This window comes from Symphalangus syndactylus, chromosome 9 (genome assembly GCF_028878055.3).
Source record: "Symphalangus syndactylus isolate Jambi chromosome 9, NHGRI_mSymSyn1-v2.1_pri, whole genome shotgun sequence".
Taxonomy (NCBI): Eukaryota; Metazoa; Chordata; class Mammalia; order Primates; family Hylobatidae; genus Symphalangus; species Symphalangus syndactylus.
Window position 1 is genome coordinate 54,510,025 of NC_072431.2, and position 18,340 is coordinate 54,528,364.

At 41.5% G+C, this 18,340-nt stretch overlaps 1 protein-coding gene across 1 annotated transcript in view; it reads right to left on the reverse strand.

Annotated features, from left to right (window-relative positions):
* LOC129489512 (ubiquitin carboxyl-terminal hydrolase 32-like) overlaps positions 1–18,340 on the reverse strand; it is a 53,888-nt gene that overhangs the window by 30,661 nt on the left and 4,887 nt on the right. The window contains 12 exon segments of the mRNA XM_063646054.1: positions 1,126–1,237; positions 2,175–2,326; positions 2,769–2,943; positions 3,483–3,656; positions 5,112–5,217; positions 5,475–5,613; positions 6,117–6,191; positions 7,683–7,764; positions 13,253–13,349; positions 14,212–14,335; positions 15,421–15,631; positions 16,773–16,907. Of these exon segments, the coding sequence (XP_063502124.1) occupies positions 1,126–1,237; positions 2,175–2,326; positions 2,769–2,943; positions 3,483–3,656; positions 5,112–5,217; positions 5,475–5,613; positions 6,117–6,191; positions 7,683–7,764; positions 13,253–13,349; positions 14,212–14,335; positions 15,421–15,463 (1,279 nt within the window). The 5' untranslated portion in view covers positions 15,464–15,631; positions 16,773–16,907.

The window sequence follows — 18,340 nt, forward strand, 5'->3', positions numbered from 1 at the left end:
GAATGTTTGCAGAAACCTGTATCAGCACCATGTTGTAGCACACAAACAGTTCTACCACTTGTTTTCTTTTCCTTTTCTTCGCCTTTGAAGACACTGTCCAATACAGTAACCTCTACCCAGATGTTGCATTTAAAATTTATATTAGGCTGGATGAGGCAGCTCACATTTGTAATCCTAGCACTTTGGGAGGCTGAGGTAGCAGATCCCTTGAGCTCAGGAGCTAGTGACCAGTCTAGGCAACATGGTGAAAACCCATCTCTACAAAAGATACACCACAGCGGGGCATGGTGGTACACGTTTGTAGTCCCAGCTACTCGGGAGGCTGAGGTGGGAGGATTGCTTCAGCCCATAAGGCAGAGGCTGTAGTGAGCCAAGATGATGCCACTGCACTCCAGGCTGGGTGACAGAGTGAGACCGTTTCTCAAAATAAGTAAAATAAAATAAAAATTTAAAATGCATTATTCTCAGTCGCACTAGCCACATCTCGAGTGCTTAACAGTCCACGTGACTGGTGGATACTGTATTGGATGGCAAAGATCACAGAAGTTTCCACCACTGCAGAATTCTATTGCACAGTAATGCTCTAAATTAAAACTAAAATTAGATCATCCACCAACTCACCGTCAGGACTATCTACCTACTACAGGTCAATGAGGGTAGCCTCATAAAGCCCTTTATAGTTGGGGAATTAGCCTAATTAACCTAATTGTAAGTAATATAAAGAATAGACAAAGCGTGCTAGTGGCTAAAAGGACTCAGTGAGTGACCACATTAAATTACATATAATATTGAATTTCTTTCTAGCTATATCTATTGTTTATATTTTCTGGTAGTATGTTCCTCTCATACTAGCTGTTGCCATGTTAGTATTAGATAAAACTTCAAAGAGATCTGAATTCCAAGAGTATATTAGCTAACAACTACCTATCTAACTGAAGTCACTTGGGTTCTCTAAATTTTAGGTTTCTCATCTAAAAAATATGGAATAATCAGTAAGGTTTCCCTTGGGTTCCAAAACTCTTCTGCGATAATATCCTCAGCATGAACAAATATAAAAAAGATCACAACTCTTAAGACAAATATTTAAAGGTGCAATCATGAGAAGGAGTTCTAGTTCTATCTTACCTGTCTGTGTTGGACTAGAAGCTGAAATTGGAGGTGCAGGGACAGGAATTTCAAATGCACACAAAAATCCGCTCACTGAGAGTTGTACTTTTTGGTTGTCCTGAGGAAAGTTCTACAGAAACAGCAGCAAGATGAGAAGGGGGAGATGTTTCAGATAAAATGGAAAAGTGCTCTCTCTAACGTATTTCAAAAGAATGTCTTAGGTGCTTTCATCTGTAAAACCAACGAGATGATTGAATACTTTTTCAACTACATAAAGGATGAATGCTTGATAAAAATAACTGAAAACTAACCTCAATTGCTGAACTATTATCTCTTTTCACAGGAAGAAGTGTGTTGTATATGACTGACTTTTTCAGTTTTGTCCTTCGTCTCAGGGATCTAAATTCCAACCCTCAGACACCCCATTTTTGCATTTCATATTAAGAAAATGTCAATGAGGTGAGAGTGTGTTCAGAAATCCCAAAGATGAATATAAATAATACCAGTCACAGGAGCTTAATTTAGAGTAGGCAATATATTTATTAGATTATTTGTTTCCCCAGCCGGTATGTAGAAAACATGATTGGTGTCAATTTGTCTTTACTCTTAATTTCTTAGTGTGTTAAAAGACCAAGTATATATTCATAAATACTAAAACTACACATTCATAAATACATAAAATACTTTAACCTAGGAAGAATTCTAGTAACAGTGGTAATATAGAAGAGCTGTGCAGTGTAATGGCAGCAGTCTTTGGTAATAGCAGCAGTCTTTGGAGGAAACCTATACTATAGTGACACAGCTAGAACACTCCATATAGGCAGCCTTACATATTTCCCTTCTTCAAAAATACTACCATCAGTATTATCCCTTTGTTCTTGTAGAAAACTCTTTTAAGTTTCTGGGTTGGAAAACTTGGCATTTTTTGTTGTTGCTGTTGTTGCTCAGTTTTCATTATGTTTTAGTATCTCTCTTGGTCACATAACCTAACAACTGATCATAATAATTAAGAAAAATGTCATCTTTGAAGAATAGAATCAAAAGTTTCTTAGAGTAGTTAACATTACCTTTATGTTGGAACCATGTACTTCTGCTAGAAGGATTTGTTCTCAATTAAGTCCACAGAGATCACTCAGCTGGTTTTTTAAACCTGTGTACTTTTCATCCGTATTCAGTCTTAGTCCCTACCGTACAGGGGTAGTACCATCTAACTTAATCACTAGTAAAGAGAAAAAATCTTTTATCGGTAAAATGCAGGTTTCATTGAAAGCCTTAAATGCTGTGTACAGACATATCTGACCTGTAAATATAATAGCAAATATTTCAGCCTAGAATTTTTATTTTATGTGTAAACACTAAAACAGATGGTACTTAGGGATAATATTAAGTGAAATCAGTATTTTTTTGGTGTTCATCTGACATAAAAGTATGAGTGGCTTTGCGGGATTTTAAAGAGAGTTGCTGGCATATTTGAAACCAAAAAAAATGCCCCAATCTACACCTTTCCAACCTCAAGTCATGCCTAAAATTAGGTTGCTCGATTATAATATGCTGACTACCAGTCTTTATTCGTAAACAAGTAACTATGCTTACAAATTCAGGCTATTTAAATAAAGTAAATTTAAAGGAGTCAAGTAATTTTTCAGAACTTTATGACCTACCTGTTATTTCTAAGTGCATATAACTGTCCATTGGTAGTGGCAAAGACAAAAAAATGAAAGGGTCAAATCGGACACTTATACGTCCACATGTCTTGCATTTGACTTGAGATCTTAGCTGCCCATTGAACAAATCCACAACAATTGACTTATTTCTTCCTAGATGGTTTTCCCAGGCCTAGCAATAAAAAAGATGAGAATTTTCTCTCAAAATCCAAAAGAGAGGCATTTCTATATAAATTCACAGAAACTGGTTAAATATATTGGATTTAAATGTAAAGAATATAATCCTTACTCTTCATTTAACATAAAATATTAAATTGATGGAAAATCCTATGTTTCATTTGTTCTTATCAAGGCGACAATGGTAAATATTAAAGTTATTTGTCCATTAACAAGTATAAAGCATGCCTATGGGTCACTGTATGCATTACTTTAGCAATTATGGGGATTCTTTAAATGCCACTGGATAATTATTCCTACATCCAGTCCCATAAAGTTTACAATGTGAAATGGCAACAGTTTTCTATATTCATTAAAGGTGTTTTTGTTTTGGCATTATCACATAAGAATTAAGCATAGAAATAGAAATTCCTTCATATTCGCAGTAAAATTCTGATCTCAGAATAGTTTGGTTTGCATTTAAGTTGTGCTACATGCATTTGTGGCCAGAACATTTTGTCTATTGCTTACATTAGAAACTCAAAACTGACAAACCTCTGCAGCTACTTCCCAGTCTGGTCGGCCATCACGGTCCTTCAGTTCCACATATGGCTTTTCATGGACTTGGTTGAGATCTTCATGAAGACTATCCAAGAGAAAAGCCAGAAGTTCTTGGGCGTCTTGTTGCTGAAACTCATTAAACCTGGGATCATATTTTGCTATGGTCCTCTATAAATATAAGAGAAGTCACAGTCATTATTTCCTACCCATAAAATTTGGAATGAATATGTCCTATAATCCAATCAGAGCCATTGTAAGAAAATAAATAGTATAGTACTTAGTCTGCCTCCATTTCAACAAATATATTTTGGATAATCATGAAATCTTTTGAATCTTGACGTCAAATGACAAAAAAAAAAAAAAGAGAAGTATTTTGGCCAATACTGTGTCCTCAGTTCAGTATCATGTAAGCAAACTGTTCTTCAGGCACATAGATGTTATTTAAGACAGAAATATTAAAACAGCATTTGCTCACATTGAAAGACATCCTGTTCTATAACGTTTTACACATTTTTATATGCATATAAAATATGTATATTTTATAGGTACATAATATATACATAATACATGCATAAAATAATGTGTATATAATAATACATAACGTATAAAATAATATGTGTATATATTGTTTTATATAATGTAATGTTGTCTTCAACAATTACATTTTCTGGTCTTGTTGCATCCTAACTGTTATTAACTGCACTATATTATAGAATTATTTAGAGGATATAAATTAATTAGAATAGTGCCTGGCAAGAGGTAAGTGGTCAAATGTGTAGCTGCTATAGTTAATAATTTGTAATATAAAAAGCTTTTGCTTTGTATTTAAATAAAAATGAATAATCCTAACTTCACTAAAATCTACTACATCTGATATTAATAGAAAACATATTCATTAGTTTCATTCATTCATTCTTCTACTTTTTTTTTTTTCCTTTGGGAGACAGAGTCTTACTCTGCTGCCCAGGCTGGAGTGCAGTGGTACGATCTTGGCTCATTGCAAACACCACCTCCCAGGTTCAAGCATTTCTCGTGCCTCAGCCTCCCAAGTAGCTGGTATTACAAGCATGCACCACTACACCTGGCTAATTTTTTTTAGTAGAGACAGGGTTTCGCCATGTTGCCCAGGCTGGTCTTGCACTCCTGGCTTCAAGTGATCCACCCACCTCGGCATCCCAAAGTGCTGAGATTACAGGCGTGAGCCCCTGCGTCCAGCCTACTTCTTTGTATTCTACCGATAGAACTGTCTTAGTTATGTTGAAAATGGATTGGATTGGATGTAATTAATAAGACTCTGAGGTCCACCTTGCAGTTACAATACTGCTAATAGTGAAGTGTTACCAAAAAAGGTTTACTCTTCATATAAGATGTTTGACAAATTAGTAAAATGAATGACATCCCGAATTTAGAGTGTACCTTTGGTCTTTATCCTACCCACTACATATACAGTAGTATTTTGCAAATATTTAAACAAGCAAAAGAATTTGGCCTCTTGTTTATACCAAGTGAAGGATCCAAAAACATTTATCAAGCTAAAAGGCTAAACACAAAAAAAAAGTAGAGAAAAATGATTAAGCAACTATTTAGGAATTAAATATTTTTATATTATTTTAACTTGCTTACCTGAAGCTTTAATGGGGCAACATTCTTCTGAGTTCCACTCCAAAGTTCCTGTACTAAATCACCATAGCATTTAGCCATATGCCCCTTCATACCAATGGGATTTGTCCTATAAGTTTGAGAGGAAAATTTGTTGCCAAAGATTCTCATAAATCACAATCATGTGGGCACAAAAATGCCTAGCATCTCACATCAAAATATCTTTTCTTCTTGAAACAAGAGATGTATTCCTTGGCCTATTTCATATTAAATAGGGCAAATAAGACAAAATCTTTCTCCCGCAGGGTGAAAAAAGAGGAAATTTAGGTGATATTGGGTTTATATCAAAGTCACAGGTTAAGAGGCCAGTGATTCAAGAAAGATTACCTGCTGAGTTCATAAAGATGTCTCCCTGAGATAAAATACTATGTCAGTGGCTGTGTGTTACTAATGCACTGGATGCTTGAGTTCATGTAGCATGTGTTTCCCAGGTTGCTTAGACCTGTGGCTCCCTTTGCTATGGGAACTGGAACAAACAATATGAGAACCAAAGCTTAGCTGTAGTAATATGTCATGGCACAAACAGTTACTTATATTCAATGGAAAGATTTTTTATAACTCTCATAATCAGCTAAATGGTGCTAATAATTCTCTAGCAGAGCTTTGAAATGCTAGAGAAGGCTTTTCATGGTATGTCTGGCAACAGTGATGACCCATGCTCATTTGTAACCCAGAAGCGGCAATTATCCTTTTTAATTGCTATGATTTTTCAAAATAATTCAAACAATTCTTCTTCTATTATGTCTTTTAAAACATATAAATTATTTAATTGCAGAGTTAGAGAGAAATTTAGAAAATAATTTGATGGTGGGTTTGCCAACATCAAATGCTGCTTCAGGAAAAAAGAAAAGAAGGGCCCTAATTACTTTTGAACTAGAAAACCAAAAGTTGTTAGCACTTTAATAGTTGAGAGAAAGAAAAAAAAAACATTTAAAATAATCTCTTTAAAAAATAATGCTTGAGACCTACCCTTGTGTCTATCTATTTTACTACTGTTTGCTATAAAAGACATCTCCTCAGGCCAACTCGTATCTTTGTTGCGAACTGGAAGGACAGATAGGGATGTGTTAATTTCTTATCTATCTAATTTACACCCACTCAATTGCTTCTTTTTTTTTTTTAAAGACATCTTATTCCTAAATCAGAAGTTTTAAAATCTAGTTAATTTTAGTACATGCATTGCTTAACGATGAGATTACATTCTGAGAAATGCATCATTAGGTGATTTTGTCTTTGTGTGAACATCACGGAGTGTACCTACACAAACCTAGGCTATGTATGGTATAGGCTGTTGCTCCTTGGCTACAAGCCTGTACAGTATGTTACTGTATTGAACACTGTAGGCAACTGTAACACAATGGTATTTGTGTATCTAAACATGTTAGAACATAGAAAAGGTACAACTAAAAATACAGTATTATAATCTTATGGGACCACTGCTATATACAGGTCTTTTGTTGACAAACATCTTTATGCAGCACATGCCTGTAATTGGCTCTAAAACCATTCCTATTCTTCATATTGAGGACTTTAAAGTCACTTGGTTTGAATAATCTTTTCCCTCAATTACCTACTTGAAGTAAAATTATACTTAACCATCTACAGAAGTAATTAAAGTTCAGAAACAATGGAATTTCTTATACTTAAAACATTAGAAATATTACAATTCGTTCTTAAATTGTAACAACTGTCAACTGTCAGAGTAATTCATTCCTTTTTTTTTTTTTTTGAGACAGTCTGGCTTTGTCCCCCAGGTTGGAGTGCAGTGACGTGATCTTGAGTCACTGCAACTTCCGCCTCCTGGGCTTGACTGATTCTTGTGCCGCAGCTTCCTGAGTAGCTGGGACTACAGGCACGTGCCACCACACCCAGCTAATTTTTGTATTTTTAGCAGAGACAGATTTCACCATGTTGGCCAGGCTGGTCTCGAACTCCTGACTTCAAGTGATCCACCCATCTTGGCCTCCCAAAGTGCTGGGATTACAGGTGTGAGTCACTGTGCCCGGCCTATTCATTTTAATACAAAGGCAGCTAACAACGTTGCCACAAAACTTGATGGGAAAAGATACACTTAAAAAGTTTTTAATGGCATGTGCATGCCAGTGTGTAAATCTATGAATATACAAGTAGCTCTGTCAGTGAGTAGCCAGCGTGGATGACTAATGAAAGCCTGTGCTACTAACTACACAAGAAAGTTGTTCTCTTTATTCAAACTCAAAGCAGCAACTTGAAAATTTTAAGGAACTATAAATCTGTAAACTGAATTCACTTGTTTTTATCTACCATTCCCATCCTTTGTCAGTCAATGACTAAAAACAGAATATTTTCCCTTTAAAGCAATCTAAATCGTATGGTAGGATTACATAAGAGTTCAAAGGGTTTTCTTTTTCTTTTTTTTCCAAAGGGTTTCTTTGTCATAAAAATATAATGATCAAATAATAGTTGTCTTGGAGAAAATTATAAAATGGGTTATTAGTAACTCTTTAAATTCTTCTCCTTGAAAATTTAATATAGATGTATGCTTCCATCTTTTACCTTCAATTACCAGGTGTTGTTCATCCTGAATTTTCACATATTCCAATCTATGATCCTCATCATCCAGAAGAGTAAGGCAGTTCTGTGTAAGGAGGAGGAAATGTTTTTGTTATTTGATTAGTAAACTTCAAACAAATACAGAGATAAAAATGAGTAACAATTAAAAAAAAAACTCCTTTGTAGTTACATAACATATCACAAATATCTGGCCTACTATAGTTGTTCCTAAATATTTATAACTTAGGTGGCAGTATGAGAGAAAGACAATGTGTACTTCACAAGCATTATCTTTCTCTTTTTTAAAATTTCAATAGGTTTTTGGGGAACAGGTGGTGTTTGGTTACATGAACAAGTTTTGTTTGTTTGTTTATTTGTTTTAAGATGGAGTCTGCCTCTGTTGCCCAGGCTGGAGTGTGGTGGTGCAATGATGGCTCACTGCTTCCTGGAACTCATGGGCTCCAGCAATCTTCCTGCCTCAGCCTCCTGACTAGGTGGGACTATAGGCACATGCCACCATGCCTGGCTAATTTCTTTGACTTTTCTCTAGAGACAGGGTCCACCTATGTTTCCCAGGCTGGTCTCAGACTTCTAGACTCAAGTGAACCTGAACCTTCCACCTCAACCTCTCAAATTGCTGGGATTACAGGTGTGAACCACCACATCTGGCCTAAATTTCTTACATGCCATGCTACTACAAAACATCATTATTAGGGGCAGCTGGATGGAAGGTGTAGGAGGACACTATAGTGCCTTTTCAATATTTTTGTATATCTAAAATCATTTCAACAGGAAGAAACATTTATTTTAAAACATGAAGGTGGTTACCCTTCCATGAGTTTAAAGTACCTTCTGATACTTTGTAAGTATGTCCTTCTGCTCCTGTGCCTGCAAACTATCTGCATCCTCTACCATGTCCATCCTGTGAGACAAAATTGTCTAAAGGTTACACTGTACCTGACAGCTTCGGAGAACACCTGAACCACTCCCGCCAGGCTCCCAGATGCTGGCTGGTTGTATAACCTTCAATCCACCACTGCACTCCGGTAAAAAAGGGCCAAACCCCGTGGCCCACACCTCCATGGGTCTCTGCAGTCTGAAGCCCCAAGCAGGCGTGGGCATCTTCCCAATGACTCGAGAAGAGTGGGACCTGGACAGAGAATCCCTTAGCCCCCATATGCCATGAAATGGGCACACACCTGCCCTGGCAAGTTGAATGGTGTCCACCTGCCAAGGGTGAAGAGCCTGTGATGGGCTGATGTGGATGCGAACTGCGGTCAGGCACCAGAGGTCTCTGTACGATCGGCCTCCTGGGATGTTCAGGGCCACAGAGATGCCCAGTTTCCTACGGGGAACAAGATCTCTCCTGACTGCTCCGTTCTACCCCACTCATCACTTGGGCTACCATGGCCCTTCAGTCTAACCAGTGAAGCTGCTTTAGGAATAACGCCATTTGAGCAGAAGTGTGTTTGGTTTTGGGGATGAGAATGATTACTGTCTCCAAAGCAGCCACTGTGCTCATGAAACCACGTCTTTCAGGGAGGGACTGTGGACTCCCCCATTCTGAGCTGTCCCTATAGGAGGGGGCTTCATTTTCCTGGGTCACTGATGAAGAACAGTGGGTCCTTGCTCCTGGAGAACATCTAGATGGACTGTCCCTCCTGAGAATACTCAGGGCAAAAGGAAAGCGAGGCCAGACAGAATAAGAAATACTTGGGGAGAGCCCCAGTGCCTGGCCCCCTTTGAACACAAGGGAAGATAGTCTCCCCTCAGCCAGCCCTCCAGGGCTCCTTCACTTTCCACAACTGCCCAAGGGCAGAAGGCTCCCCATGCCACTCCCAGACAAGGGACTGTGTGTGTCCAGGGGGTCCCACAGTGACCATCAGGACCCAGCTTAGGCCCCAGGTGTGTTCTGAGGACCCTTTCCTCCTCCCCACCCACAGTGGATCCATCTCAGTGTCTCTGCCAGGGCCAGGCTCTGCCCCATCGGGATCGGAAATCTGGGCAGATTTGGGATCTAGAACAGGGAGGTCTCAGGGTTGAGGCCTGAAGTCTAGCACGGCACACAGCAGGGCTGAGAGCAAAACCCAGGGTCTTGTCTGGATTCCCGGGCCAGTTACCGCCTCTCTGACCCCAGACGTCTCACCTGTCGAATGGGTACATTCAGGAACAGCACCTACTCTATGAAGCCACCATGAGGACAAAAGAGAAAATCGTCTACATGGGCAGTGTAGAACGGGTGCCCGGTGAGTGCTCAGGGATGACCCTCCTCTGTAGCTGCCCTGAGGCCAACACCGCCCATACCATAGCCACTGTCCCCAAGTCAGCCTGGAGGGAAGAGAGCAGGTACACTCACCTGATTCTGATGAATCAGCTGGCCTGGGTTATGCCTCTCAGGGAGAAAACCTTTCAGTTCCCAAAACTGCTGCTCACAAATGTGTAACTGCTGTAGAACTGTAGGCTGGAGAGCTGATAGGTGCTAAGCACTAGTGACATTCTGAGGTCATGGCACGCATCACAATGGGGCCTTGCCCAGGTCAGCAGGGCCCAGAGTCAGGGTCCTCCGCTGCCTGAGGCGTCAACATGCCTGCCTGCAATGTGTTTGTGCATGTGCATGCACACGTGTATATGGGTAAACATGTCTGTGCACGTGTGTGTTGCTTCTCTGGCCAGGCCTGGCTGCCCCACTCACGTGTGCACTCAGTTCCTCATCACTGTCACCCCCGGAGCCCAGGACCAGCATCAGACCTCCCTGACCTCAGCCCTCCCCACCCAGGGTGGTCCTGGGATATACATAGGGGTGGAGGGAAGTGACTGCTGCTGTTGAATTTCAGAATACAAAAGCTCATACTATTACCTAATGGTCTTTTTAGTATCTCTAATGGTCTTTTTAGTGTCTCTAATGGTATCACTTCTTCCTTTCCGATATTTTAACTGGGTATTTCTCTCCATGACCCTTGGATATTTTAGCTGGAGGATCCTGTGGGGAAAGCGCCGGGCACACAGTAGGGGCTCACTCTTCTAGACATGTTATCTAATACGTGGCTCAGCTGTCCTTCCACCCATGGCCTAAGGGATGCCAAATTCCAGGGTCCAGAAAGAGCTTGGGATAAAATGAACATCCAAGGGGAGGGCTTTGACCTGGGCTTAGTCTGCCTGTGCCATCCAAACGGAGTCTCAAGTCCTGAGATAGGGTGTCCAGATGCCCCAGTGCAGGGCCCTCCTGATCAACACCTGCTCCCCCGTACTCATTAGCAACCTCACCCACCCTACTCTCAAAGCACACTTGGCCCTCATATCTGGGAGCTCTGCATCTGTGGATTCAGCCAAGAGCAGATGGAAAATATTCAGAAAATAAATTGGATGGTTGTGTCTCTACCGAACATGTGCAGACTTTGTTCTTGTCATCATTCCCTAAACAATACAGTATGACAACCATTTATACAGCATCTGCATTGTATTACACACCATGAATAATCTAGAGATGGTCTAATGTATATGGGATGATGTGTATAGCTTATATGTAAATACTAGGCTATGTTATGTCAGAGACTTGAGCATCCATGGGTTTTGGCATCCCCGGGGACCCTAGAACTAATCCTCCATGGATACCAAGGGATGACTGTATAAACTCATTCAGGAAGGCTTCTCATTGGAGGAAGGGCCCAGTTCAGGACACACAGGGACATCTCCCTGGACTACTGTCCATTCATCCACCCATTCATCCATTGTCTCCCCCAACTCCCCATCTCGGACTGTCCCAATGACAGCCCTAGCAAGAAGAGACAAGAAACAAGACAAGTTCACGTTGTCCAGTTTTGAGGTCTTGGAAGAAGTTGCACCAGTATGAGAATAGTGGGTCAGTTTTCTCCAGGATCCAGAAAGCATAGCAGGCAGCCTCGGGGTGAGGAAACGAGCCCGGCCTCTCCAGCAGCCAACAGGCCTGCAGTAGGATGGGACTGGGGCTGGTTTGGGGTGGAGGATAAGTGACAGCCAAGGTTTGTCAGCATGCAGAGGGGTGGCTGACTCATGGACTAGGGGCTGCGGAGCCCAGTGGTTGCCCTTAGTTCTTAGATCCTGGGAGACTTCTGGAGCCTGGATCTGGACAGCCTAGGAGTGGCGGTGATGAGGGGCAGGGGTGGGGCGGGAGGAGAGGCCTTGCATGACAGGGTGCAGGGCAGGAAGCCAGCCAGGGACTGCTTTGCAGTGGCTGCTCCCATCCCCATTCCCACCCCCAAACCCACCCCTCCCCCGACCCTGGTGCGGGGTCAGTCGTGGGCAAGTGCCCTCTGCTTTGGCCTCAGCAGATCCCAAGATGGAAGCTGGCAGCCACGTGGGCATGTCACTTACGCCAGCTTTGTACTGCAGTTTCTGCTTCCTGGAGCATGGGGTGCCCACCCAGGAGAGCACGAGCACACCCCACACCTCTCATTTTGAGGGTGCTGTGAGGTGGGGGACCAAGGTCCTGCAGTCCTGTGCTTGTGCCGTGAAAATTAGCCAAGGAGTCCCACGTCCGCCCATCCACGTGGAGCCCCAGGAGCCTGAACAATGGCATGCAGCGAGATGAGGAGGGAGAGAGAACTGGAAAAGGAGAGAGAAAGAGAGATGAGGAGAAGGGAATGAGAGAGAGGAAGAGAGATTGGGAGAGAGACAGAGAAGGCTGAGAGGATAAGGAGGGCGAGAGATGGGGAGAGAGACACAAAATACAGAGACAGAGAGAGACGTGCATAAGTAGGTCGAGTTACTCTTGATCCCAGTTCCCAGTGAAAACTGTAGGTCGCCATCACCTAACCACACATGCAATAAAGTCTTCTGCCTGCTGCTTAGAGCCCTGAGAACCCCTTCTCGTGGAGCATAAAACCTTTGACTATTGCCCTTCCTCACTGCATTTTTGTTGTCTCTTCCGGTGAACCGTGATGTCTTGTCTATTGCCTTCCTGGGCTCAAGGATCCATCAAAAACTGATGCCTCTTTTGGGGAAGATCTGCAGTGCCTTCCACTCACTAGGCCCCCCAGGAAACTTGCGCACTTGGCTCGGGCCCTAAGCAGCTGGGTACATGCTGGGGCTCTGCTTCTCTCTTTCAGTAAGAAGGAGAACTAAGAAAGAGACTGAAGCATGGTCTGCGGAGAAGGCACTTGTGCAAACACCAGGAGAATGAGGGGCCTGAGTTGTCTTCGTTTCTCCTAAAAGCACGCATTCCCGGCTGGGCACGGTGACTCACGCCTGTAATCTCAGCACTTTAGAAGGCTGAGGCGGGCGGATCACCTGAGATCGGGAGTTCGAGATCAGCCTGACCAACATGGAGAAACCCCATCTCTACTAAAAATACAAAATTACCCAGGCACGCTGGCACATGCCTGTAATCCCAGCTACTCGGGAGGCTGAGGCAGGAGAATTGCTCGAACCCAGGAGGCGGAAGTTGCAGAGAGCCGAGATTGCACCATTGCACTCCAGCCTGGGCAACAAGAGTGAAACTCCATCTGAGGAACATCAAGCCACACTAAACTACCACACTGCAGCTACAATACATGAAGTATCTGTTTGGGAGATACTGGGTTTTGTTGTGAGTCTACCTTGTCTTCATCCTTGGATGCTTCTATAGCTGATCGTAACATTTTCAAGAGGAGGAGACCAGAGAACTCTTCCTGGAAACTTGGGTCTGGTGTTTCCCTGTTCCACCCAAAGCAGGCAACACATGTTAAAAGGTAAATACACTTAAATATATACATACAGAAATATGTTCACTTAGCATAAGCATAAAAGTTTAGGAAAACAGTTTAACAAATCTGCTTAGATTATATCAAGAAACTTACAGTACATATCTTTTGACCAAAATAGTTCCCCACCTAGGAATGTCTCCAAAAAAATAAAATCTCAAAATGCAGATTTCATGCACAAAAATATTCACCGAATATAAAAGCCTACAAGCCTAAAGCCTAAAACAAATGTTCAGTAACAGAAAAATGGTTAAATCATCATCACACAGTGATAATTATGCAATCATAAATAAGGATTTCTAACAAGTCAATAATAGAATGTTTATACATTTTACACGTCGCTTATACGGTGAAGTGACAAAAAGCAGGACACTTGCACATGAATAACCAGCTACCTCTGGGGAGGGGAACTAAGGTGTCAGGGTAGAAGAAAGGCTTCACACTGAATGCTGCTTTGTACTACCTGGATTTTTGTTAGCCTGTGAATATACTACTTTAAGAAATTTTTTTAAATGCATTTTAAAAGTACAGTAACTGTTACTAAGGTTTTGCTTTTATGTTTTCTATAATGTGGACATATTACTTATATCGGCATACAGTATTTTTAATACATATATGTCTTAATATATTCCTAATATACATTAAGAACAGCTTATTAATTTTGTTTTCTAAATATATCAAACAAAACAAAGCAGGGAGACTGACTGCATAATATGCAGGAACTGCTGCTGATTCTTTCATGGTAGGGATCAAGGACATTCTCTTGGGCCCTCAATCTCAGAAGTCGGCTGGGGAAAGCAAGCTCAGTCACCTACATGTTGACAATCAGAGTGTCTGTCAGGTTGCCCAGGGACCAGGCTGCTTTGGCTCGAACATTCAGAGACTTGTCTTCAAGTGACATCAATATGTATTTGCTGCGTCTGCAACAAATATGACATCCTATAAGACAAAACAAAACACTGCAGTTACTTTAGCAGGTCATGCTGCTACCTGTGAAATTCTCAAACTTATTTTCAGATAAAGCTAGAAGCCTTCATGCACATTTCTACTTGGAAATAAAAATTCATCTACTCAATCAATTTACTGTTCTTCTTATATTTTACAATTTGGACACTCAAAAAAATCCCAGGGGAAGCTCCCACGATTTTGGTATGTGCCATGGACACCCGAGGAGCCTATGGATTTTGCTCTTATGAACATCGAATATATAACCTGGCCTGGGACAGTTATCTGTGAACTCTGTGCTTGGTTGATTTCCATCTTGGGAAATAATGGTCTGAAAAAGAAATGCATTTCCAAAACACATCCTATGTACTACACACCACTCAGTGAGATAAATGTCACAAGTAAGAGGGAAAGAGGACATTGTTCCTTCTTAGTAAAAACTATGTCAGCTTTCTAAATGATGACTACCACCTGGTAATGTCCCATTTCATTTTTATTAGATCATTCATTAATTTAAGCATTTATTGGATGCCTAAGGTCCCAGGTAGTGTGCTAAGTAATTAAAAATTAAAAACAAATAAATACCATATATATATATATATGGTAATGCCTTAGTTCATTTATATATATGGTATATATATGATAATACCTGTAGTTATATATATATAACTATATGTATAACACTATATATATATGGAGAGAGAGAGAGAGAGAGGGAGAGTGTGTGTGTGTGTGTGTGTGTGTCTGGCTCTGCCACCCAGGCTAGAGTGCAGTGGTGTGATCTCTGCTCATTACAACCTTCACCTCCCAGGCTCAAGTGAGCCTCCCATCTCAGCCTCCCAAGTAGCTGGGACTACAGTTGCATACCACCATGCCTGGCTAATTTTTAAAATTTTTTGTGGAGACAGGGTTTCGCCAAGTTGCCCCAGCTGGTCTCAAACTCCTGAGCTCAAGCAATCCACCCGCCTCGGCCTCCCAAAGTGCTGGGATTACAGGCATGAGCCACCATGCCTGGCCCATGACCATATTTTAGTAGCAATTAAAGAAATCAGATTACAAAGCAATTTAGTTTCCCTTACCATCCAATGCAGGAGCTCTATATCCACAAAATAGGGGTGTCATGGACTACAAAAGGGGCACAGAAGAGCTAAATAGGCTCACTCTGACCTGTCTGAGACAGGGAAAAAGCACATAGACTCCCAGGGCCCGTGAAGTTGCAGCTTTCACTAAGCGATTCTTGCTGTCATTCAGCCCGAGCAGCACTGCGATGCACAGGATCTGCCTGTCATTCTGCAATGAGAAGGTTGACAAGGGAAAAATGAGAATGAAATAACTACGAGCCAAAGGCTTCCATAAAAGATGTGAAATATCTGTGTCTGAGACCATATTCAGGAGTTGAACACCATTGTGACCTTGAGGCTACCCTGGTAAAGAGCAGGTTCAACTCAGATTCCATGATTATCTGAGCACCCACTTTGTGCAAGACACACACGGCATCTCATCACATTTAACCTTTATTAAAGTTGTCTTCTTTATAGGAGCTCATTTATGTAAATAAGAATGGATGCAAATGTCACTGAGGACTAAAGAAAAAAAGCAGTCTGAATACTGCTATTCTGAATAGCAGTATTCTGAATGTTTATGCTCCCCCAAAATTCCTATGTTGAAATCTTCACTCCCAGGGTGATGGTATCAGGAGGTGGGGCTTTGGGGAGGAGATTAGGTCATGGGAACAGAGCCCTCATGAAAGAGATTAGTGCCCTTATGATTGAGGCCCCAGAAAGCTGCCTGCCCCTTCTACCACTTGAGGACACAGCTCACATGGTGCCATCTGTGAGCCAGAGAGTGAACCCTCCCAAGGCACCAAATCTGTGTCTGTCAGTGACTTGATCTTAATTCGCCTCCAGAACGATGAGAGATACATTTCTGTTGTTTAGAAGACACCCAATTTATGGTATTTTATTATAACAGCTCAAACAGACTAAGACAAATACCATATGTGTTGGACAACAAATCTAAGTATTTTCACATACTTGTTATTTTTCACATGACTACCATCTTATTGATGATAATACCAAGTTTTAGAGAGGTTAAGAGTCAAAGAGCTAGCAAGTCGAAGAGCTGGGCTTTAGCTCAGGCCTTTTAAACTTTGGATATGAATTCTTCCTGAAATCTCTCTGCCTTCCAAGCTTCTGCTACCCTTGCCTCTACCACCTACATTCTAACGCACAGGGGGAGACAGCTTTCCTGATATATTAAGGCTTCAAGTTTTCCTATTTGCTGTTCCCCAGTGCCCTCATCCCCAACTCAAGTGAACTAGCACCTTTTCATCAGAGATGATACTGAATACTGGTTCAAAATGCAAAAGCATCAAATTCTAGCTCTGGTGCTCCAGCCATGATTTAAGGGTGAGAAAACACCCTTATGTTACCGGCAGATTGCTGAAGGCCTCTGGCAAGATGGAAGACAGGACATCACAGGCGCTCGCCTGGAGAGTTGGGTGCTCCGAATTCCGCAGGGCTCTGGGTAAAGGACCGTTCAGCATCAGAGTCCAGAACATCACCACCTGGAATGGAGGCAAAGGAAAAGCTGCAGCCCAAGACATAACAGGGGAACCAACTCGGAGCTAAGCCTACCAGAAATGGCCTTAGTAGGGAAACATTTTTCCTTAAAGTAGCAGCTTTCTGTAAATGTTTTCATTGGTTCTTCTTCCATAGTGATGAAGGGGCTTCAGAAAACAACTGCAGTGTTTAAGCCTCCCATTCAACTCCTATTGATTAGGAGACTGCAGTCTGATAAAGTTACACAGCAACAGTGATAATAATCAAGAGGAGGCTGAAGATGGTGACGACAGTAACAGCAACAGCAGCAGCAGCTAATGTTCTTCAGAGAGCTCATCCCATGCCAGGCATCGCTCTACGTATTTTACACGTATCAACTCATTTTATTCCTTGGCACAAATAAATGGGGTCTGTAGCATTATCCCTACTTTTTCACACAAGGAAACTGAGGCATAGACAATACAACTTGCTAATCAGCAGCGGGGGTGAACTAGAATCCAGATCAGTTGACACTCGGCTAAGGCTTTTTCAACTACTTTGCAGAGTCTGTGTGATAATAAAATATAATACTCTGTGTAAGATTTCTAGCGCAGGGCCTGGTACACCGTGGACACTCTTTAATTGGGCAGTGGTTTCTGTTATCAGCACTTTGAAGAACTATCTCACTGCACAGCCTCTGAAGTAGCCATGTCAACAGTTTCTTTTCCATGCTTTATACATATCCTGTGATTTCATGTTCATTTGTGAATCTCTGTGGTTTTGGTATGTTTTGGTTCTGTCCCATGGACCTAGTCCTGGGTTTTGCTGTGTATTTCACGCACCAGTTCTGCCTTTCTCCTACTTCAGCTCCTGGAAACCCAGTCTGGGTCCTCCCTGCCCCAGATGAACGTCTTGCTATGTTGCCCAGGATGGACTTTAGAGATGAAGGTCTTGCTATGTTGCCCAGGATGGACTTGAGTATCTGAGCTCAAATCATCCTTCTATTTCAGCCTCCAAAGTACCTGGCACTACAGGCATGTGCCACCATGCCCAGGACTTAAAATTGTTAAGATACCAATTCTCTCAAAAATTACCTACAGGGTCAACACAATTCCTGTTAAAATTCTGACTGTAGTTTTGCGAAAACTGACAAGCTGGTCCTAAAATTCCTACGAAAATTAAGAAACCTGGAATAGCTAAAACAATCTGGAAAATAGACGTACCAAGTTAGAGGTCTCACTTCCCAGTTTCAAAGCTTACTACAAAGCTACAGTAATCAAGACAGTGTAGTACTGGCATAAGGATAGACATTAGATCAATAGAATAGAATCAAGAGTCCAGAAGTAAGCCCTTATGTTTTTGACAAGTGTTTCAATTTGAGGGAGAAAGAATTGCCTTTGCAAACAAATGCTGCTGGGAAAACTGGATCGTGACCATTTTTTCTGATAGTAACTCAGCT